Source organism: Cervus elaphus, chromosome 18 (assembly GCF_910594005.1).
Source record: "Cervus elaphus chromosome 18, mCerEla1.1, whole genome shotgun sequence".
In the NCBI taxonomy this organism is placed as follows: Eukaryota; Metazoa; Chordata; class Mammalia; order Artiodactyla; family Cervidae; genus Cervus; species Cervus elaphus.
Genome location: NC_057832.1, coordinates 59,667,681 through 59,692,702, shown reverse-complemented (window position 1 = coordinate 59,692,702; position 25,022 = coordinate 59,667,681). Strand labels below are relative to the sequence as shown.

At 40.2% G+C, this 25,022-nt stretch overlaps 1 protein-coding gene across 10 annotated transcripts in view; it reads left to right on the top strand.

Annotated features, from left to right (window-relative positions):
* The window catches only part of ST7 (suppression of tumorigenicity 7), a 255,042-nt gene that overhangs the window by 125,745 nt on the left and 104,275 nt on the right, over positions 1-25,022 (top strand). For all 10 annotated transcript variants that reach the window (XM_043873360.1, XM_043873358.1, XM_043873363.1 and 7 more), the window contains exons 2-3: positions 11,247-11,329; positions 21,598-21,757. In XM_043873360.1, the coding sequence (XP_043729295.1) occupies positions 11,247-11,329; positions 21,598-21,757 (243 nt within the window). The remainder of the gene's footprint in view (positions 1-11,246; positions 11,330-21,597; positions 21,758-25,022) is intronic.

The following is a 25,022-nucleotide window of genomic DNA, read 5'->3' as shown; positions in this document are numbered from 1 at the left end:
GTGGAGGCTGTTCTCTAGATGTGGTGCACAGGTTTCTCGTTGGGGAGGCTGCTCTTGTGATGGACACAGGCTCTGGGACATGCAAGTTTCAGTGGTTGTGACTCCCGGTCTCTAGAGCACAGGTTCAATAGCTGTGGCCCATGGGCTTAGTTGCTCCTTGGCATGTGGGACCTTCCTGGATCAGGGATTGAACCTGTGTCTCCTGCATTGGCAAGTGGATTCTTTACCACTGAGCCATCAGGGAAGCCCCTGTTTTTTTCTTTTTAAATGTGGTTATTTTATACTAGTGTTGCTTGGCTTCCAAGTGGTAATACCCATTTATAGTACAGGTGGCCAGGGGTGCTCTCTAGTTTGTGGCACAGGATTTCTTGGTATGGGATTCACGGACTCATTCAGACTCAGGACGGTGACCTCATTAACCTTGGGTTTTAACCACTACTGACCCACCTGTAGGTAAATGCTGGATCCTAAGGAATGAGGCATTAGACAATGCTAATTAAAACATGCACATTTCTCTCTTTCTTTCTTTTTATATTATAGATGAGTGGGTCACTCACAGTGAGGGATGACAATGTCTGAAAACTATTTGAGATGGTAAGAATAGATTTGGAAGGGAAAAAAGGCCATGCAACAGGCACTAGGAGCATTTGTATTAGGGACGGCATAGGGCGTCTGGAATTTAGATACATCTTTAAAAATATATTTTTTTTACAAAAAAAAAAACTGGCTTAGTAGCATTTGAAAATACCAATGTTCCAGTTTCTATTGACTGACACCTGTAGACGTTGATTCAAGCTGGTTTCATTTGCAACTTAGTGCTCAGAATTTGCTGCCAGCCCTGGACCTGGGGAGATAATTTTAAGTGTCCTCTGGAATAATAGCTGATGCAAATATAATAATAATCTCTGCAATAATAATCTGATGCAAATGCAAAGCTGAAACTAGTTACTGGAATGGAAAATAATGAATCCAAAGGTTTATTGTGGACCTTTGGAGCTACTGAATACCAAAATATTGGTCTGGCTAGTGGTTTCCCCTGCGGCTTCTTTTCTCTGTGGGTTATGTGTCCTCACCGAAAAGGAAATAGCCCAACTTCGCTTCCAGCAGACCTTCTGTTGTGTGGCAGCTGTTCACTCAGAAGTAGATTAGTCATTGATTTGTGGAGAATATAATAAAAAGAAACACCTGACTTAATTTTCATTTTACTGCTCTGTGCCTATAGTTGCTTTTCTGGCCCAAACTGTGATCTTCATGTGAGCAAACTCTGAGTTAGCAGAGGGTTTCAAAACAGAGCACGGAAATTATTAGCAAGTACAAAAATCAGAATAAATAGAATAGAAAATAATTTATTTTTGTTTTGTCATTTAATCCCAACTGATAAAACAGGAATGCACATAAGTGTAATTGTTAGGTTCAGAATCATGTCAGTTAAAGTACTTCACACTGTTTTAATTATTCTTTCAGATGTATGTAAAAAGAAAAATCTGAGAGAAAGTAGACACATTTCTAATGATTAACTACATATCTTTAAAAGCTTCGTATAAAAATGAACCAGTATTGGATTTCTTAGGGGGGCTAATATCACTGCAGTAGAGTAAAGGTTTGAGTTTTATTCCTTCCTAGTTTACTGTTTTCTGTTTTCTGTACTTAAGTCACACTTAATGATAAATGCTCTTTTTTCCCTTCCTGCCAGACTTCCTGTTGAAGTAGCCTGTGCCTGCTGCTGTAATTTCCTTACCACTAACTCACTGTCTTTAATCACGTGCCATTTGACTTTGGCTCCATTTTGCCAACAGTCTCTAAACTCTTACTCTTTGTGTCACATTGTTAAGAGCCAAATCCCACTGAATTTACCTCTGCAACATCTGATATGCCCAACTGCCCACCCTCATGGTATTACAGGAGCTCTCTTCTGAAATAATTCCCAAAGCTCTACATTTTACACACTGCTTCATTACTACCAGACACACCTGTCTTGCTCACCTCTTTGTTCATGAATGGTGAGTATGTTCTCACTGTCTTCTGTGTAAAGTCTGATTTTCTTGGCTTGGCATTTGAGTTAACATTCTCCCACTGCTTCTCCTCATCTACCTCGTACTCCAACCCAATTCCTTTGGGTATGTTGTCATGTCTGTCTGGAGTCCTACACTATCTTTTTTCATCTCCAACCTCATGCTCTAAGCTTATCCTTCTTTCAAAGCCCAGAAAGAAGGCCATCTGATTCATTAAGTTTCTCTCATCCTTCTAGAGGAAAGTGATATTTTTATTCCTTTAAGTTTTGTCTGTACCTCTTTTCTGATATGTTTCATCTTCTGTCCTGTGTTATTTGTGTGTAGGCATCTTATTTTCCTTTCTCTAGGTCAGTCTCATTATTTTTTAATTTCACGACCCCAGTGTCTAGTTCAGTGTCTTGTACTTTTTATAAGCCAAGTACATTTTGGATAAAAGAGTGAACTGACTAATATTAATAAGTATAGAGAACTTGCTGAAAGATGTTTTAGACTGTGTTTCCCTTACTCTTGTTAATGTTCATCTTACCTTTCTTAGTTATTTCTGTGCATCTTAGGTTTATCAATCATCTATTCAGACTACTGGGTTGCCACAAATATTTTGAACACTTCTAGGTAGTATCTCTATTCTAGTCCTTTAGGTAATGAATTTTGCAGCATGTGATCTACTTAAGTCAAACCATTAGGGCTTCTTTTTAAAAAAATAACTTCTAGTAAAGTAAGGGTGAGAAACTGATGACCAAATTTTTATCAAGATGATGGAAAAGTCTAAACACATTTTGCATGACTGATACTGTAAGGAGCCTTTTGGAGTCCTCCATTGTGAACACAGGGATTTCCCTGGTAGCTCAGACGGTAAAGCGTCTGCCTACAGTGTGGGAGACCTGGGTTCGATCCCTGGGTCAGGAAGATCCTTTGGAGAAGGAAGTGGCAATCCACTCCAGTGCTCTCGCCTGGAAAAATCCCATGGATAGAGGAGCCTGGTAGGCTATAGTCCATGGGGTCGGACACGACTGAGCGACTTCACTTTTATTGTGAACACAAGAACCACCAGGAGTGTTCTTATATTTACAATACTGATTTCAGCCATCTTATAGATGGGTATATTATAGCTCACTACAGTGATACTGGACCTTTCTAGAACTCAGCCATCCAGTCATTTCAACTCCTCAACCACCAAGCTATATATATATGTATATATATACACATATATGTATATATATATATATTTTTTTTTAAGCCAGTGTATATAGCAGATACAGATGAACATCAAAGAATTACCAATGGAAGATCACAGGTCTTATTTTACATAGTTCTAGTGCACATCCTTTGGCTTTGCTTAGCAATCTTGTCAAAGGAACATTTGTTAATGCATATTCTATCTCCTACCCTACAGGCCATGGGGTCGCAAAGAATCGGACATGACTGATGTGACTTAGCATGCACACATGTATCCTAGCCCAAGGCTGATTTAGGAGTACCAACTTTCTATTTCCAGAGTAATACTCAGATTAAGGATTGCCTGTTAATTTGTCTCCATGCCTGTTTCTTCCACAAAATGCAGAGCTCCTTGAGGATAAGAACTATGTATTATATATCTTTGTATCCCCAGCATTGTACAGTTTTTGACATATATTGCATACTCGGTCATGTCCAACTCTTTGTGACCCCATGGACTGTAGCCTGCCAAGCTCCTCTGTCCAGGGGATTTTCCAGACAAGAATACTGGAGTGGGTTGCCATTTCCTCCTCCAGGGGATCTTCCTGACCCAGAGATTGAACCATGTCTTCTGTGTCTTCTGCATTGACAGGCGTATTCTTTACCACTGCAACACTTGGGAAGCCTTCTTGACATACATTAAATATCAGTATTTATTGAATGACCAAAGTTGATTACCTGCCTTTGAAGGAACCGTAGATTTTTAAGTAGCTTATTAAAAAGGAGAGAAAGCAGTTTGAAGCAGGCATACAATGACAACAAATAATAGTATGCTAGATGACAAAAATATTATGAGAAAGACTGAAAAAACACATTAGTCTGGGATCACTTCATATTGGAGGGAAAGAACACAGGGTACTGAAAGGGCTTCTAGAAACATTGCTGAATGCTAGAACAGTACTATAGTTTATGTTCACTTTGATGACTTACAGTCATCAAGTAAAGATTGAAATATTTTCTGAACATTTTGTTTAAAGATACAGTCAAGTATGTAATGCATTTTGGAAAGATTTCCTTATAAAATTGCTTTAAAAAAGAAAACTCCTGATTTTTATTAGGGTAGGTCCTTAACTAGGGCTTTCGTGGTGACTCAGATGATAAACAATCTGTCTGCAATGCAAGATACCCAGGTTCGCTCCTTGAGTCTGGAAAATCCAGGGAAGATCTCCTGGAGAAGCGAATGGCTACCCACTCCAGTACTTTTGCCTGGAGAAACCCATGAACAGAGGAGCCTGGCAGGCTACAGTCTATGGGGTCACAAAGAGTCAGACCAACGACTGAGCAACTAATACATTCATTTTTACTTTATCCCAAATAATTCATTACTGAGGGTTCTATATAGCCAAGGCCTTACTGTGTGAGGATAGCGTAAGTCTGTCTGGACTTTCTTGCTTTAACAGTGAGCAGTGGTCATTCAATCTACCTAATAAGCATCTCACAATGTACAGGCACTCTGGGGGCAGAAACGCACACACACATTCCCAGAAGAACAGGTCACAGCCATTAAAGAATTTCAGTTTTTCTAGACTTAGGAAATTTTTTTTTAAAAATCAGAAGTCCTGAGGAATGGTTATTAATGATGTTATCACCTACCACTCTTCCCTTATGCTTTCCTGCAATGTTTATCAAACGTTGAGTAGCCCTGTGGACTAGGTTCTGTGCTGGGTGCTGGATGATGGAGACACAGTGACTGCTTGAGGTGAGAGGAGGCCTGGGCCTGGAGGACCATTTCTCCATAAGGCTTCTGTCTTGTTGCAGAAGTTTCTCCCGTTAGAGGCAATTATGTCTTTTTTTCTTCCTGATGTCAAACAGTTTATGAGAAATAAGAAGAGTCATAAATCTTCAACTCAAAATTAAAGCATGTTTTAAATAGCTGAAAATGTAAAGGACTTATACAAGCTGCTCTCCTGTTCTTGACTATAGTCTCTCATCATGAGCCTGCTTGTAAATAAAAGGGAACAGGTAATCTGAGATCTCTCTTCTCTAGGTCCTTTGGGTTACCAAGGTTTATATGTGACTGGGCTTTGGACAGTCCTTTGTTGTTGACAGATGGACTCCCTCCAGCAAGGGACAAGGAGCCATGAAGATTGAGCATTGCTTCAATGTAGTTTCTCCATCACAACTGAGGAAAGAAAGAATGTGCTCAGCTCCACTCCTCAGTAGAGCCAGACGCCTGGTAAAGCAGAAACAGTATATCTGTAAAGTTGCCAAGGCAATGTCAAGGGTAGAGGGAAGAGTTGACAGAATGATTTATGAGGGTTTCTTGCAATAAGAACATGTCTAAAAATATACTTCCATGCCTTTCTCCTCTCAAGGATAAACGCTACAGAATATATCCAGGGAATTGTGATACATAAAAGCCTGAGGCCTTGTCACAGCCTAGGGAGACCAGGGTGAAGGGCAAGGAGAGGGGAAGCAGAAACAGCAAACGAGAAAGCGTGCTCCTCATGCTTTTAATCTTCTGTTGAACTGACGTGGTTTTACAGATGTAAAACTGATTTTTTTTTTGAAACATGCAAATATTGTAAATTTAATATGTGGCCTATTTAAAAAAAAACAGAAAACATTTACTGGGGTAAAATGAAGATACTTGGTTTCCAGATTTAAAAAAAATTTCCTCTGAGCTTCTACTTTAATATCAGTAGATCTGCAAAGACAGCCACAGATTAGCATGTGGAATAGCTTGCTCTCATGGAAGCGGAGTTTGAAGCTGCATTTTATTTATGAACAGTTGAGAAACAAGCTCTTGGAGCAGATAGAGTTGGCTTATCTTAACACCCTTTCTGGGCTCACTGCAGTTAGCCAGAGCTATTAGATATCCACATGGATTTCTTTGCCTTCTGTAATGGCTGCCTTCATACTCACCCTCAAGTTTACTTCCATCTCAAGCAGCGAGAATCCAGTTCAAAGGACCCTTCTGTTAACTGACTCTGTTTTGTAGGACATCCGTGTTTAGCATAAAGACAAATCACAGTGCAGGTGATCTATTTCTTGGGCTGTGGTCTGTACCACAGTGCTTGGCATACAGGAGGTGCTCAGTAAATGCTAGATGACTACTGTTCCTACTTTTATTTATACGTTCAGCTCAGTCTCCTCTGCTTTCTATGCCATAGTAATAGAAGATGCCCAATCACAAAAGGAAGAGTAATATAAAAAACAACAATGTTATTTGATGACATCTACTGTGCTAGGCAATTTATCTAAACTATCACATTGAGTTCTCACAACAACCCTGTAAGACACGTAGTATTCTTATGTTGTAGATAATGAAACAGCTCCAGAATCATAGATTTTCAACTTGTATTGAAATAAATTTTACTTATATTTATTTTCTAAGAAAAGTAAGAATTCAGAGTTCCCTATTTCTTCAGTATTCTTTATCTACTCCCTATATAAAGTCACTATAAAGAAGTCCTTGATAAATGATTTTGGAGAATACCAAAGAGTGGTAAACATCTTTAATTTTGAGAAGTACAATCTGAACTCATTTTCATTTGTCTCTGAGAATAGCCAATACAGCCCTAAGTAATCTCACTGGGTAACTCTTGATTCATCCATCAGATGGGATGCTTACATTTGGCAGACATTTCTCTTGATCTCCTAATCCCTTTGAGTGCTGTGTGTCCTCCAAACTCCCTCATGTGTTCTCTTAGTGGTTTACTTACCTCTCTCACCCCTTGGATTGTGAGTCCCTTGGAGGGGCCCTGCTCCTTGATCTATCCCCAGTACCCTGCCCAGGGTGACACTCGGCAAGTATGAACTGGTTGTGAGGGGTGAGGAAAGGTCTGTTTCAGTCTGAGCCTCAGAGCAGCTCTGGGAGGGTGTCAGAATTTCCCAGGGCCACCACTGCTGCTGGTTTCAGTTCAGAGACCAAGTCTCCTGACCCCTCTCTCTTTCCCAGGCATGAAACTTTTACACAAAATCTCTCTCTCTCTTTTTTTTTCCCCCCAAAACAGCTTAAGTAGATTTAGTTTCTTTAACCTTTCTTCCTAGGGAATTTAGTCCTAATCTTTTCAGTGATTGCTGATTGTCATAACTTTCGAATTCTTTCTACTTCACATGTCCTATTTTAGCAAGGCATTAAATGGCACAAGGGACAAAGCAGACCCATGTTTTTGGGTGTTGTAGATTTTATCACACTGCATATTCAGTTCTGTCTAGTCAGTACCTCCTAGTCTTTGATGCTGCCTTAACCTGTTCGTTCAAAGGCTTGTATGAAGTAGAATATATCTTGAGGAGTGAAACACTCTTTAAGCGTTATGTGTTGAGGGTGTTCTCCAGGAGTGTAGTTTGGGAATTGTTTGTGCTCTGAAGAATATGCAGGAAGACTCTTGCTGTCACAAGGGCCAGAAACAGGGCTGGCTCCTCACAGACAGGACCTCACAGGGCCACCCACGTGACTCCTGAGTAAGCCCTCTGGTATTCTAGTTCCCGGCTCACAGGGGTGATTCTTGACTTTCCACAGTTGACATGTTGCATTATCTTCTTACCTCCTCTCTTGTGTGATCCAGAGAGGTCACTGAGTCTTCAATTCATTTACCCACCCCTCCTACCTAGTTTCTTCTCAGACTTGTACTTAATTCCAGACTGTGCCAAGTTTTGACTTCCCGGGTGTCTCAGATGGTAGAGTCTGCCTGCAATGCAGGAGACCTGGGTTTGATCCCTGGGTTGGGAAGATCCCCTGGAGAAGGGCAAGGCAACCCACTCTGGTATTCTTGCCTGGAGAATCCCCATGGACAGAAGAACCTGGTGGACTACATCCATGGGGTCACTAAGAGTCAGACGCGACTAAAATTCAGCATCTTCAGAACAGGGACTGAAGAAACAGTCCCTGAGGCTGGCCACCCTTGAATAATTGACGCAATATTCTTTGAGTAGTGACCTGTTAGTGTGTCCAGCAAGGTCAGATGAAAAGCATTCTAACTAAGTTTTTAATTTTATGAGTTGATTCTTACCAAAGCTAGATTAGTCTCTACCATTTGTTTTGCCCGAGTCCCAGCAGCTGTGGAGATAGTATTCCTATATCTATAGATGTCAGGAAATATCCAGTTTATGTTTCAAACTATACTCCCCAAGGTTTTCTGTCTAATTTTTAGGTATTTCAGCAGGCCCTCCCTCATATTTTCAAAAATAATTTCTAGTGACTCTGATGAAAGTAGGCAAGGTATTCCTAGGTTTAAGACAGTCTGGTTTGCAATGCGCGGCTCTCATTTAACGGAGGAATATTTAACTAGACGCTTCCTTTCAGGGTGGCATCCTGCCTTCTCCCGCCACCCCTCTAGGCCCCCCCAATCCCCCACCCCGGGGAGTAGCAGTAAAATCATCCATCTTTTAGTATCTCTCGTTTACAGCTTCCTCTCCCTTTCAGATGCACGACTGCTGCTTTCCTTTTGCTGTTTTATTCCTTTATGCTTCTCAGCTGTGTCCTCATGTGCACCCTTGATAACATGAGCCTGAGCTCTGGGGGCTGGATAACTGTATGAGGGCTTTGCCCAACCACCAGCTATGAAATAAGATGAATGATAATATTGCCCTCACAGAGTTGAAGTGAGCATTGAGTTCTCCAGTCTGTGAAAGTGCTATTGTAAACTTTAAATACATAGATAAATTCAAATGGCAAGTACTAATTATTGATATTTGTGCCCAGAATTGCCAAATGCCATGTCTTAATGTTACCCAGAATATCTAGTAAGACTATAAAATTAGTAGGTTATTAAATGAACACCTTCCACTCTCTATAAATGCTTCTGTCTCTACTTCTCTCATTCTCTGTCTATTTCTTTTAGTACCCCCCCTTTCTCTCTCCCAGCTCTGGTGTATATAACTGGATGTAGTAGCGAAGCATGCTTTAATTGTTTCTGATGGTTGCTATATAATTTTAAGTAAAACTGAATGTATAGAATGTTTATTTTTCTCTCTTTTAAAAACTCACATAATTTTTTCACTTGTCAATTGGTTCTTCAATCTTTTATCTCTAGTGGATCAGTAATTTTTCAGTAGCCAATCTTTTTCTCTCCACTGCTTTATACTTTTAGCTGGACTACCAAAGCACTTCACAATTCAGGCAGTGCTTTCCCTTTTTCTTTTAGAAATGGATTCCATTGAATTCTGTGTCCCCAGAAACTTACTGAGAAGTGTATGGTACAGATATGAATGTCCATAATTACAGAATAACAAAGTGAATGGTCTATTTTGGTGACTTAAAAAAAAACAAGGAAATGTTGAATCATTCATAGTGTGAGGAGGGGAATTTTGAGACTTTTAGGCACCTCAGAATCAGACTGTCAGTTACAAGCTTTAGGTTTGTAACTAGAATTGTTTGATTTCTTTTTTTATCTTTTTAGAAATCTGCCTCCTTCTATTTAGACTGTTATGTAGAAGTGACAAACCACAGTTTTGTTTTTTTTAATGGCCAAATGCAGAACAACATGTCCACTGTACCTCTTTTGTCTTACAGCCCTAGGCCCATCCCTCCTTCTGTGCCTTCCTCTACTTCCCTGAAGGAGTCATGTTGTGGCTTTTGACTGAGCACTTCGTTAGTCCAGATTTGTGATGGCAAATGATAGACCACGAGTCCCTCAAACATGTTTGATTAAAGTGGGTGTTGGGGGAGGAGGGTTTGCTGAGACCAGGCCCATTGTCAGGAAAGATGGAATCAGTGCATCCTTCTACATCTCTGCCTTTGGAAAGGTCCACAAATATCTGGGAAGGCTGTGCTCTTTCCTCAGGGCCTCAAAGCAGGCCCTGTCCTTCACTCACACGGCCCTCCTTTCTTCCTCCTGCCCACTTTGGTGTGGTTAACTCCTGCTTACTCTCCTGGACGTCTTCCTGTCCCCCCAGACTGAGATGCATACCTTTTAGGTGTTTTCATAAAATTCTGTGCACAGGACCCTTCTATGCTCTTATCAAAAAATGCCCTTAACAAAAAATCACCGTCTGGTGATTGTTTGTTTACTTTTCTGTTCCCAGCTAGGCTTTGGCCTTCTAGAGGGCGGGAGCTATGTCTGATTCATGCTTCCATTCTTTGTCCACAGTCTCATTCATAAGCAGAGAGAAACGTTTGTTGAATGAGAGAGCATGGGATCTCTGTTCATGTTGGTGACTTTGCTTTCTGGGCTGAGCTCGGGACAAATGCCAAAGTCTTTTCCCCTAATGACATAAAAGTCCTACTTATAATGTTCTTCATTGAAACAGGACTGGATATGATCCTCTTCCACAAACACTTCAGTTAAGAAATGTGAATATGCAAGCAAAAGACCATTTAGGTCAATTGTTGTTTGGTTTGCAAAGTTTTGTGCCATTTCTAGGTATGAATGATGACTTAAAATGTACTTATAAAATGCGTAAGTGACCTTGCTTAGTGGGCAACCAGATCTGCTGTAGTATTGATTTGAACGGAGTGGCAGCAGCTAGTCTTACCACTGTACTTCCATTTTTATTGGTTTAGTTTTCATCTTTTCTCCACTGAGTCTGATTACTTTGATGAGCAGTCTAACAACTTTATAAGTTAGTTGAAAAAACTGAATTAATATATGCTAACATTTCTTTTTCAGGGGTGATCATAGTATTAGGATCTTTAATAAATCTTTAATATAGTTAATTCGTGTTTTTTTTTTTTTTTTTTTTTTTAAATTTTTGTTTGTTTTAAGGTTGAACTACCACTTGTTGGCTCATCAAAAACTCTGATGTGTGGGTCAGGGGACCTTCCATTCCTCTTAACAGTTTAGTAACCAGCTTTGATTTGACTCTTCAGTGGCTATAAATTCATGAAAATTGTTCACAACAATAGTTTTCAAAACTGCTCTTTCTTTCTTGTATGTAGTTGTTTTAGGATATACAACTTGAACCTAGTATTCAGAGCCTGTGTGATGCTAAAGCATTTTAATGGCACTTGGCTATGATTCTAATAACTCTTGTCATCAGAAACAAATGATTTCACCGGAAAGAAAAATGAGAGTTGGTTTTACTGATGATATACTCATGCATTCCCTGTTCTTCTCCCTCTTTCTTCTTTTTCAGTGAGCATGTTTTTGAACACATTAACACCGAAGTTCTACGTGGCCCTAACAGGAACTTCCTCACTAATATCAGGGCTTATTTTGGTAAGTGGTGGAATTCTTCCTATTTAAAAATGTGCTGATTATTAATATATATGTTATATATGTGTAGGAAAAAACTCTGCAAGAATACACAGCAGCAGCTTACAATTATTGCATGTCTGTGTATGTTGGGTGGGAGACCTGATAGAAGCCTTGCACTGTCCAGATTATGTTTTTAAAATATATATGAAAAGAATTTTTTTTTAAATTGTATGCTACTTTTGTTGAAGGGAAAAACAAAATGTAGGCAAAATGGAAAATAAAGGAAGATGTAATTCTGTGTCAAATTCTAATGTCTGAGATACTCTATAGCAAGTGTGACTCAGTTAAGCTAAAGTGTTTTTCCTTCATTACTGTTTTCAAAATGGATTATTGGACATAATCAAGATCAGGAGAAATATAGCTTAGTTTCTTTAAATGTATTGACATAGATGTGGCAGTGCTAAGCTTCCCCCCCTTCATCTCCTTTTCTTCTAAAATTTACATATATTTCCCTATTGCTTCCTTGAAAAAAGATCCCAAATAGGCAAAAAGCAGTATGATAATCATTTTTATTATCACATTGGTTCCATTGCCTTATGCTCTAAAACAAATAGTGAAGTGTAATAAGTTATAATACTTACAGTAATTTTCTTTAAGTGACCTTAAAGGGAGCCATCTAAACTAGTGGAATCACTCTAATATAGTTAAATTTATTTTAAGAATCTTTGAGGATAAAGAGGTTTTAGAAAGTTTTTCCCCCTCTGTACATAATGCTGTGATTACTATTTTATAGAGACATGGGCAAGAAAAAAATACAATGAGGTAGCTACTAGTATTGTTTTCATTTTACTAATACCTAAGTTAGATAGGAAGTAACCTGCCTTAGATCACGTAGCTGGCAAATGGTGGAGCAGGATTTCAACCCGGTCTGGCTTGCACCTGAGCCTGTGCTTTTATCACTCATTTCACCACCTCTCTGGTTAAGTGGGTGTCTCAGACGTTAAAGAATCCGCCTGCAATGCAGGAGACCTGGTTTCGATCCCTGGGTCAGGAAGATCCCCCAGAGAAGGGATCAGCTACCCACTCCAGTGTTCTTGCCTGGAGAATCCCCATGGACAGAGGAGCCTGGCAGACAACAGTCCATGGGGTTGCAAAGAGTCAGACCCGACTGAGTGCCTTTCACTTTCACTGGTTCAGTTCTCAGCTGCTTTTCTAGCTTCTGAACAGTGGCAGGCCTGACTTTTGTTGCAGCGGTATCTCGGTGTGGGTTCATCAGCCTGTACAGTAATCACCAGCGTGCAGGTTGTTTCCTCTCACTCTGGTGTGTGTGCTTGGTTCAGTCGTGTCTGACTCTTTGCAACCCCCTGGACTGTGGTCCACCAGGCTCCTCTGTGCATGGGATTCTCCAGGCAAGAATACTGGAGTGAGTTGCCATTTCCTTCTCCAGAGGTTCACTCTGGTGAGCTAAGCCCAACAGTCATTTTCCCTTCTCATGTAGGGATGGTGACGTTCCATCCACCTGCTTCTCGCCTCTGAATAAAGGGGTTTCCTTGGACCATGACCACCTTTGCAGACCTAGGCTGGCGACGCTTTCTCCCTGTGTGTGGATTGCAGTTGCTGATGCCTGGTGCTCACTGCTGTGTTGTTTTATGATATATTTGCTTTGTTGCTGTCTTAGTAAGTAGAGGGTTCTCCTGACTGACATGAAACTTTGTGCAAAGGAAATCCTCTGATGTGGGAAGATTTTGAAAGGCCTTCTCAAAAATGCTTGGTTTATACTGAGGTCAAAGTCACTACCATGTGTGGAAATAGCTCTCGTTTGCTTTAGGCTCCTGCTTTAGAGATTGTTGACACTGGGGCTATCGACTCTTGGGGACGCAGCTTTGCTAGCCCTTGAGATGCACCCTGGGCTGAGGTTTCTCTTCAGCTACTGTTCCTTTCTGTCAAGTGCGTTTCATGGAGAGGTAGCATTGGAATAAAGGAGCAGGTGCTTTGCGAAATAGCCGTGTGCATAGAGTTGCATAGCGGTTTCCTGGCACCAGAGAGACAATTACCTAACTACTCTTTCCTGAGCAATGTCAAGGGAGCCGGGGGATGAACACAGAAGCTGCGGGGCTGCCCCTGAGGAAATTTCTTGTTTGGGGACCTCAGGATTCCTATGCTGGAGGCTGAAGTTATCATCCAGTGTGATGTCTTAGGCAAAGAGAGCTAAACACAAATAAAACCCCTACTATTTTTACCCTATGAAGGAAAACTCAATTAACTGAACAACATACATAGAAATAAGATGTGTTTGGCAAATGTTGCTTTCTTTTACACTAGTTTAAAAATAAATGAGAACTTAGCAGCATGTATTTTACTAGATATCACTGCTATCTCTTAATTTTACAAGTTGAAAGCCAGCAATGAGTTTGTTACACCACCTACTTCTCACTCTTCCCTTACAGTTCCCAGGCCCATAGCCCATCCAGGCACCTCTATCCTTGCTGAACTTCATGCTGCCCCTCTACCCACTTGTCACAATACTTCTCATCTCAGCCCAGTTCCAGCCACAGGAACTGCACCTGTTACCACAGTCCAAACCCACCAATGTAGTCTTTTATCTGCTCTAGGAAGGACAGGCCCAGTCTGCTTGACGTGGCCTCTGTGGGTGATGTTTATTTCTATGGAAAACATTTTTGGGTTTTATTTTTGCTTTTGAGAATGGAAAGGTAGATATGTGGAGAAAATGCTCCCCTTAATTTCTCAAAATGTTGGTAGAATGAGAAAATGCTGCCATACTGACATTTATAATATACCCCTGTATCCCCAATAATGTGTTAGACATGCTCCTATGCCTGCAGGTTATGCATATATGTTCAATAGAGGGATATGGGAAAAGGCAGTCAAAGCATAATTTTTAAAAATGAGAATCAAGAATAAAAAAGAAAATTAAAATAGTAAATAAAAGAGTTAATTCAGGGATCCAGTGTAAAACAATAGTTTTCAGGAAGGTGAAAGAAGAGATAATAATTAGATAGGAATCAGTTGTAAATAAAGGCCCTTTTGTTGAGTTTTCGACTCTGTGCCAGGTACTGTTTTAAGCACTTTGAATATATTATTTCATTTAATTCTAAGTGAATTCTAATATTAACTTTATTGAAATTCTAAGTGGTTGAATAGCCAGTGCCTCTATGCTGTTGAATATTTTTGTTGTTGTTCAGTCACTCAGTCATGTCCAACTCTTTGCAACACCATGGACTGCAGCACACCAGGCTTCCCTGTCCTTCACCACCTCCTGGAGTTTGCTCAGACTCATGTCCATTGAGTTGGTGATGCCATCCAGCCATCTCATCCTCTGTCATCCCCTTCTCCTTCTGCCTTCAGTCTTTCCCAGCATCAGGGTCTTTTCCAATACGTCAACTCTTTGCATCAGATGGCCCAAGTATTGGAGCTTCAGCTTCAGCATCAGTCCTTTCAATGAATATTCAGGGTTGGTTTCCTGTAAGATTGACTGGTTTGATCTTCTTGTAGTCCAAGGGTCTCTCAAGAGTCTTCTCCAGCACCACAGTTCAAAAGCATCAATTCTTTGGCACATGGTCATTTTTATTGTCCAGCTCTCACATCCATACATGACTATTGGAAAAACTGTAGCTTTGACTATACAAACCTTTGTAGGCAAAGTGATGTCTCTGCTTTTTAATATGCTGTCTACATTTGTCATAGCTTTTCTTCCAAGGAGGAAGTGTCTTTTAATTTCATGACTGCAGTTACCATCCACAAGTGATTTTGGAGCCCAGGAAAATTAACTCTGTCATTGTTTCCATTGTTTCCCCATCAATTTGCCATGAAGTGATGGGACCAGATCCCATGATTTTCGTTTTTTGAATGTTGAGTTTTAAGCCAGCTTGCTGAGCATAAACCGACACAAAATTTACGTAATTTTGCCAAGAATACATATAACAGACAGATGGTGGGATTTCAATTTGGATCTGTCTGACCATGCCCTCTGTCCCCTCCTGTTTAAAAGTAAGGGAGTGGGACTAGAAGATTGTTATGGCTCCTTTCAACTCTTTTTCATTCATCTAAAATCTTGACCTCCACTTGACTTGAAAATAATGCAGTTGCAGGGCTAGAGGAAGGAACCCTCAGAAGTCATCCAGTTTAAGTCAGTAAAAACCTAAGGAATAGGCATCCAGAAAACCTATGACTTGTCAGGTTACCTTGCTAGGTAAGAGTATAAGGAAGATTAAATTTTCACTGCTTTTTCCCAGCATCATTGTGCATCTCATAAATGTGTTGAATAGGAAGATGGGTTGCAGCAGTGTCTAGTGGGTGATGTGTTCCTTTTAACAGACCCACAGAAGTGGACCAGGTAGATAAGAAAGCAAAATGAAGAAAAGGAAAAGAAAAAAGAAGAAAAAAGAAAGAGGGAGGCAGAGAGACTATAAACATCTCTGGAGGAAACTTTTTCCAATCATCTGTGGCTTAGGTCAGATTTGGTTAGTCTAGAACATAAAGCATCACTTACCACAATTTATAATTTCATTTATGACATTTATGATCATATCCTCTCTGTGATGGAAGCATCATATAGGCTGAAAATATATCTGTGCAATGCCTTGCTAATTCTTAAATATTTGTTGAATGGACATAGATTCAGTGAGCAAATGAATTAACTGACTGTGTCTGGGAATTATCTGGGAGCTTGTTTAAAGTGATGGATTCTGAATACCACTCCAGACTAACCAAGTCAGAATCCCTGGAAGAAAGCTAGCCCCCAGGATTAGCTGACAGAGCTTTGGGCATCATGGCAAAGGCTCACATCTTCCAGTTGTCAGTGGTCGCTAGGTGACTTTACCCCAGGACAGTGATCCTCTTGTTGAGGTTATAGTCATTAATGCTGCAATGCAGACACTGAGGTGGAGATGGATCACTGGCTGTTGACCTTGAAGAGAACCTCAGTTCTCTGTCTTTTTTATTTTCTTGAAGCCTTGGCAGTAGGAGGCCAGGAATGGAAGTGGAAGGACATGAAGACAAGTTCTTTACACATCCCCCTCAACTGGTTAGGGGAACAGACGGCTGCTGGGGCGATTGGCTGAGGTCAAGGAGGCAGAAGACCAAGTCCTGTACCATAGCTCTTCAGTATTTCTAAACAAAATAGGAAGGAGCCAGGAGTGTTTTAAAAAAAGAAAGAAAGAAAGAAAGAAAATTGTCATGAGGAATTGGGAGGGACTTTGAAACAGTTCATGGTACAGAGAAAAGGATCTACTTGAGAATTCTAACAGGAAACTCCTAAAAAGGTTTCGGATATTACCATAACACATGCCAACTGCCTTGGTTTATCTTCTTTAAGCCTAGAAGATTGCCTCTTGCCAAAAATCTGTTTACCACCAAATGTATTTCTGAAGACTTAGAGCAGGTGTCAATTTTGCAGTCTATTTGAAAGTAGACTGCCAGAGTTTCATATTTCCTTTTCAGTCTCTATCATAGCTGTATCTATCCTGTGATATCACCATCTACTTTAGTCCTTGGGAAACACATAACCAATTTCAGTCTGTGACATCTTTGTGTTTCCCATGGGTTTAATGGAATTGGTGTGGAATCATCATGGTGCTTCTCTGTGGAAATCTTGAAGCATTTAAAAAAAAATTTTTTTTTTTTAAGCATTTTTGAGTAAGATAGGAAAGTCCCAATAAGTGAAGAGAAAGAAGTGTTATATATGCAAAACATGCAATTCAAGAAGGGAAGGTCTTAATGGATAGGAAGAATCTAGGCATCTTTAGGAAAGATTCAGCTTTTAGGTCTGCAAGACAGATGAAAGGGCCTTATTTGTTTCCTCTTTGCCAGACTTTTGTTCCTTCCTTGAAGGTAAAAATGAGGTGTTTGCATCTTAGGCCAACTGCAAACCTGAATCTCCACTAGCCTGCAGCTGCAGGGTTCCTTGATCCGGTAGTAATGGAGAATGTTACAAGGCCTAGAGAACTGGGTTCCTGACAAATGAGTCTTTGTTTTAAGTGTGATCTGGGTCCTGAGTATAGCAATGGCCCTTTGGTCCTACAAGGTATAGATCCAAACCATTGCTCTAATCCTCACATTCCCAATCCACCCCCGCTTCCCTTATTCTCAGACGATAACCCTTACCTGCATCTCCACTAAGATTGCTGTCACCTACTTTTCATCCGTTTGCTGCCTTCTTCCCTGTGAGATGGCTCATCTCACGCTCTGCTTCCCAAATAGGATGTGTCTGTGCACTCATGCTGCCCATTCATCCTGTCTTAGAGGAAGAAATGGCAAGTTACCTTACTGAGGCAGGGTAAATGTTCTTCCTGGGCTCTTGATGTCCTGCCTTTTGGTCACTTGTACTCTTTTGCACGTCAGTTTCTCTCGTTCCACTTGATTCTTTCCTTTCCAACAAATATGTGTAGGTCTCTCTTTTTTATAACTAACAGAATGAACACAAAATCTCTCATTGGTCCTGCTCTTTATTTAGACAGTATCCCACAAGTCACCAGACCAACCCTTATCATCCATCCGTTCAACCTTTCAGCCGTCTCTCCATTCAGTTTTCAACCATCCATCCATCCATCCAACATTAACTGAGTGACTTTATTTTACACATTATATTACTGAGCCCCAGAGAATCAAGAGTACCAACTAAGGCACACAACTTGGCGTCTTGCAATATATTAGGGCCTTTACCTTTCAGCAGGATGGTAGGGTCGTATTTACATCCCAAATGATAAATCTAATTGGTGCTTTTCAGTTCTCATCTTACTTGATCTGTATAGTTCTTGGTGTAGACAGATTGCATTTTAAAAGACTATGAAATGTATAAATTTATATTTTAATTTTATGTTTATTTGTCAGATTTAAAAACTGTTTTGTTCCACAATGGCAATTCCATTAAGCTACTAGCATGTCTAGGGGCTAATTTTAAAATCTAAATTTGTTTATGAGAGCTTTGCTGTTTACATTGTAGGTTTTGCACCAGGGAGAATAATTCAAAGTGACACCAGATATGTGCGTGTTAAATAACACCATCTGCCCATTTGGATCTGTGCAACTTTTTAAAAATACTGTGCGGTTCTGGCCCAAGCCTGCTGTGTTTCAGGATATTGGACAGATCATTGGTGCTAAGACCCCAGATTAGAGGTTTTGGTTGGAAGTTTAAGAAGGCTTTAAGTTCTGTCCCACTTCCTTTAGGTAGCTGTTCTTTTAATTCATATTGGAGTACCTGCCCCATGGTATTGTGGGCCCAGTGTAAAGGTCTGAACTGGGTAAGAAGCTCCATCTACAGCTGTACTAGGATAGGCTTGAGAAGACCCTGCCTTCCAAACAGCTGCGTGAATAACCCAGTCTTCACTAAAGTCTATTATTTTTGCGTTAGAAATACTGGGTGGAAGGTCTGTCTCCTATTATAATGCAAATACTCCCATTAATATGAAGCATTTATACCTTGGGATGTATTATCCAGTCCCGTTTGATAGACATCTGGATTACGTTTGATAGCTAAGAAGGCAAAGAGACAGTAGAATAGGAGGGCATTTGGAAGTGAAGATTTGAAAAGGAAAATGACAGGTAAAATCTGTTAAAATGAGCAAGAGATTTATAAAAAGATGTCTTGTTTAAGGGCCCTAGTAAGATTAGTGGCACAAGAACTGAGGCTTCAGGTTAAATAGTGACTGAGTTAGCTTTGTGACTTTTGACTGCCTTAACATGTAGCCCTCATGCATTCTAAATAAAACGGTTCCTGGGCCTTGAGGGTTCCTTTTAGTGCTGGGGTTCTCTGATTCGACTAGATTCACAGAGAAATCTTAAAGAGTCCCAAAGTGGGGTTTTGTGTGTGTGTGTGTGAGAGGCACTGTGGGCCTGTGGCGTGGAGCGGTAGTGTCAGGGGCCCTGTCTGTGCTCTGTGACCCCGGAGCACAGCCTATGCTTGTTACGGAGTGTTCAGTGCTGTGCTGCTGAATCAGTGAAGGCCTGGCAGGTGCCCAAGCAGCAGAATATAAAAAGCAGAGTCTTGGGGCAAAGAAAGCTCTTTCCCACAAGTGATTTGAGAGCCATTGCCAGTTCTGTGACCGCTGTTCTGGTCCTTTGGAGCCTTCCTTCCCTTCAATAAAGACAAAGCCAAAAATCTTTTTTTTTTTTTGGGTGGTCAGGACCAAATGGTGAGCAGCCTCCTTTTTCACAATGATTACCAGGCCTTTCAGCCAACCATTTAGTAGCAGACAATACGCTGTATTAGCCTAAACTGTAGAGTGACAAGAGGGGTGTGTGAGCTGTGCTGCCTAGGGGAGGTATGCACAGCACCAGTGTGATAAATAATAGCTCTGCTGTTCTTTGGAGAACCAGCTATGCAACAAGCACTGAACTAAGTCTTTTACATGGGGTTTGAATCTGCGTGATTTACATGAGTGTGAAATTAAGGACACTCAAGGATAAATAACAAATGTGATTTTCACTTTATAGTTGAAGAAACTGATATTAAAATAGATAAAATAACTCACTTGAGGTTACAAACTCCCTTCTGGATCTATGGTTCATAAATTTACCATTCTTGAATGCTGTTCTTTCTTCAAACAACATCTCTTATTCCTCCTGTTCCTACATTATAGACTAGTCCTATCCCTTTTACATCATATTCTCCTTGTCTGTCCAGTCAGATTACTTAAATGTCTTAACATGTGAAAATTCATAGAGTCAGAAGGGGTAACTCCTTGGCATTAAATCAAGTTGTCCTGTTATAGGATTGCAAACATTTGGTTTGTTTGATAGTTCCTTCTGGTCATTTGTAGATGTTCTTTCTGTCTTTTAAAGGAATTTTTGGTAGAAAAAAACAGAGAAATAACCAATTTTTAAATGATAGCCCAAAGTCTATTACAGAGAACTTAACTTTTCCCTTCTTTCATGCATTAAAAACATTAAGTCCTCTCTTTCGGGAGGCCAGTATAGCTAAAGGTTTTGTCACTTTTGTTGATCTTTTCAAAGAACAAATTTTTGGCTTCATTGATTGTATATTACTTGTTTTTTTGCATTCATTCATTAAGTATTTATCAAATCCTGGATATACAATCATGAGCAAAACATGTTTTCCACTCTTTCAAAACTCTTACTCTAGTGGGACATGTAGATATTAAATAAACGTCATAAATGCTGCCAAGAAGAAAAGCAGGGTGCTTTGAGAGAGGCAAGAGAAGCCGACTGTAGATCTGGTGACTAGGAAAGAGCTCTGAGGAGGTGGCATTTAGACTGAAATGAAGGGATGAGAGGCATCATCTTGTTTTTATGAAATAAGTAAGGATAAAGGTAATTAATTTTATGTATTTCCACATTCTATATTATAAAAGTTGTTCCTAGGAGACTCTGGGATATAGTTGATTCTTAAATTTCTTCTCTGTAATGATTTGTGACTGCTTATGGAACAGATTCAAAATTAGACAGGGAGGCCAGGAAAGGATGTGGGGAGAGCAGCGTCAGACAGTGATGGAAAGTGTTCAAGGGGAGGTGGGGCAGGTGGGAGGGGTTGGGGGAGATCGCTTGCTTTCCCCTTGCTTAGGAGTCCTGATTTCAGTATAGTCATGTGAGCATCATTGTTTCTTTCCTCTTTTAATGAAAGTTATTTCTTTTCTTCTTTGCAAACAGCACATTATTGGTAGGCTTGTGAGCTAGCAAATGTTAAAGGTGTACAATAGATACTAGTGTTTATAAAGCACATCTGAGTTGGCAGACATTACTGAATCTCTCAGCAGTTGGGTGCCAGAGGTCCATGAAATGGGATAACTATTACTCTTCCTGTAAAGCTGGATTTCTCTAAGGAGATGCTGGTTTTTTTTTTTTTAAATGGATTTTGCTGTCTTAAAAGTCTTATGCAGGTATGACTTTATCAGAATATAAAATGCCAAATACTGGAATATTTCATAAGCCACACTTTTAAAACTAGCTTCTTTGTACTTATTTCTGGAATTGCTTTTCAGCTATGGTGATTTTATTATCAATATTATATAAATTTGGAGGAAAGTAATAATGAGCACTCTTAACAAAGTTTTTTTTACCGTGACTGTGTATATAAATTTTCCTTAAAAGCCAGTATTAAGTGGATAAAACAACACTGAGAAGTTAAAATGTAAATGGTATTTACTTTTGTTAAATTTCTTAATTTTTAGAATTAAACAATTTTTTAGGAATAAATATGTTTAAACCACAATTTAAGGTGGGCATAATTAGTAGATACAACATATTTTATGAGTATGTACAAAATTATAGCTGGTAACAGGACCGTAATCATGCTTTCTATTTTTCTGTTCTAGATATTTGAATGGTGGTATTTTCGCAAGTATGGAACATCATTCATTGAACAAGTCTCAGTAAGCCACTTGCGCCCCCTTCTGGGAGGGGTTGACAACAATTCCTCCAACAATTCTAATTCCAGTAACGGGGACTCAGATTCCAACAGGCAAAGTGTCTCAGGTATGGAAAGTCCTTCAGTTTGCAATATTTACTTACTTTTACTACATTATTATGACTATAAGACAGTAAGAATATTATTATTTAAATATTAGACTTCAAAGAAAAATGCGATTTATTTTCCAAGGAGTTGACAACTTCTGCCAGAGAAGTTGAGTGTAAGCATCCCAGGTAAAGGAAATACGTATTTTGTTTAATTTGACTTTTTCTTCCCTGGTGGCTCAGTTGGTAAAGAAGCTGCCTGCAGTGCAGGGGACCTGGGTTCGATCCCTGGGTTGGGCAGATTTCCCTGGAGAAGGAAATGGCAGCATACTGCTGTATTCTTGCCTGGAGAATCCCATGGACAGAGGAGTCTGGTGGGCTAGAGCCCATGGGGCTGCAGAGTCAGACGCAGCTGAAGCACCTGCTCACGCACGCACGCGAGCTGCTTCTGTACTGCCAGTCCTGAATTCCATCACAGTCCTTCCCCCGTCCTTCTCATTGTTTGAACATGCTGTATTTTCTCACAATCCTCTGCCCAGAGGCCTGCTTGCCCTCTGTCTGTGCTTATTCATCTTTCACACGCACACGTGCTCAGTCACTTCCAACTCTTTGTGACCCCACGGGCTGTAGCCCACCAGGCTCCCCTGTCCATGGGATTCTCCAGGCAAGAACACTGGAGTGGGTTGCCATTTCCTCCTCCAGGGAATCTTCCCGACCCAGGGACTGAACCCACGTCTCCTGCATTGGCAGTCAAATTCTTTACCACTGAGCCACACAACCCAACTCAAATGCTACCTCCAGGGAAACCTTCTCTTGAGAGGCTGTGCACTCTTTCTCCACCTTTGTCGACTCATAACATTTTTACTTTTAGCAACATTTACTAAATTATAATGAAATTTTTAACCTTATTGCTTAATCAAAGTATCTCTAGCATTTTGAATAGTCTCTACTTTATCATTGAAACTCGGTAGATGAAAGAATGAGGACATACAAGACCTGTAATTTCTCCCCTCATAAAAGAAGAGGGATGAATATAATTTCCTTGATTGGTCTCTTCATCAATTCAGTAAACATTTCCCAAATCTCTAATGTGAACCTGGCCTGGTTCATATGAATATTATGGTTTAAAAATAATGCAAGAGTCCTTGCCCCCATCAAACTCTTGTGTCTGTTGAAGGAAACAAAGTGTTCAGTGCTGTGATTATATGAGGGAAACATGCAACCCTACGGAGTACAAAGGAAGGGATCCCAGTCCGAACTGGGGGAAGAAGTTTGCTTCTTGAAGGAGATGGTACCAGTTCTGAGACTTGAAGGGTGAAGAGGAGATTAAAGAACTAAGTTAGATCTTTTTTTCTTTCCTCCCTAAAATAACTCAGTCCATATTTCATAACTGTCTAGCCAGGTGATAGACATCAGTGAGTGTTGTGTGTATGTGTGTGTGTGTGTATATATATGGAGAAGGAGATGGCAACCCACTCCAATATTCTTGCCTGGAAAATCCCATGAACAGAGGAACCTGGTGGGCTACAGTTCAGGGGGTTGCACAAGAGTCAGGCACGACTTGGGACTACACAACAACTACGTGTATATGTGTATGTGGGGGCTTCCCAGGTGGCTCTGGTAAAGAACCTGCCTGCCAGTGCTGGAGGTGCAGGAGGCTCGAGATTGATCCCTGGCTTGGGAAGACCCCCTGGAGGAGGGCCTGGCAACCCACTCCACTATTCCTGTCAGTGAAATCTCATGGACAGAGGAGCCCAGTGGCCTGTAGTTCATGAGATCACAGAGTCAGACATGAATGAGCAACTGGGCACACAGCACATATGCCCGCACACACACACGTACATATATATTTATGTATATATACTATACCTGATGTTGCTTCAATGCTCTTTTATTAATAATATACCCTTTGCCAGCCCACCACGGTAATGGGCACCTCTATTTCACCTCTGTTTCATTCTAAAGGGTACATGTGTGAGAGATGGTACCACTGAGGTAACAAAATTGTCTGGGACTTTATAAACTCATCCATTTTGTGAAAGAAACAGAAAGGGATCTGAGCAAAGTAAAATTCTATGTTGACCAACTATTCTTACATGGGTGGCATATTATTCTAATGAGGAATCCTGACCCTACAGTCATTATCACATAAGCAGCTGTGGGTAATCACCATCACTCTTCATCTGTTGGAACCCTGCGGGTTACATGTACTCTGTCCGACCCAAGTTACTGTAGTCTTCGGATGACACAGAACATTGTAGAAAATTAATAGATTGAACACAGAAAGCAGCCTCATTTAAGGACATTTTTATTGTGAATGTGTTTTTATTTTCATTAAAATTCTTTCTACCCAATTTAAATCTCTTGACATCATTCCTTCATGTGACAAAGAGTTTATATTCTCCTTATTGTCACTGTTACTTTGCTCTCTCTCTCTGTGGGTGCCTTGAACAAACCTTATGCATTATATAAATCTTGATGCTACTGTTAGCGCTTGTATAGCAGCTTTGAAAGGGAAAATTACAGTCCTTAATAAAAATACATTCTACAATAATGATCATGGAAATTCCCAGTTTTAATTGTACTGCGTTTTTACCTCACTAAGATTGAGCTTTTGAGTATTATTATTAGTTCTCTTCCTCTAGTATTGGCTATGTCTACTACTATGCATTCAATATTTCTATTCATTATCAGAGAAATGCAAATCAAAACCACAATGAGGTACCATCTCACTCCAGTCAGAATGGCTGCTATCCAAAAGTCTACAAACAATAAATGCTGGAGAGGGTGTGGAGAAAAGGGAACCTTCTTACACTGTTGGTGGGAATGCAACCTAGTATAGTCACTAGAGAACAGTGTGGAGATTCCTTAAAAAACTGGAAATAGAACTGCCATACGACACAGCAATCCCACTTCTGGGCATACACACCGAGGAAACCAGATCTGAAAGAGACACATGCACCCCGATGTTCATCGCAGCACTGTTTATAATAGCCAGGACATGGAAGCAACCTAGATGTCCATCAGCAGACGAATGGATAAGGAAGCTGTGGCACATATACATCATGGAATATTACTCAGCCATTAAAAAGAATTCATTTGAATCAGTTCTAATGAGATGGATGAAACTGGAGCCCATTATACAGAGTGAAGTAAGCCAGAAAGATAAAGAACATTACAGCATACTAACACATATATATGGAATTTAGAAAGATGGTAACAATGACCCTATATACAAGACAGAAAAAGAGACGCAGATATAAAGAACAGACTTTGGGACTCTGTG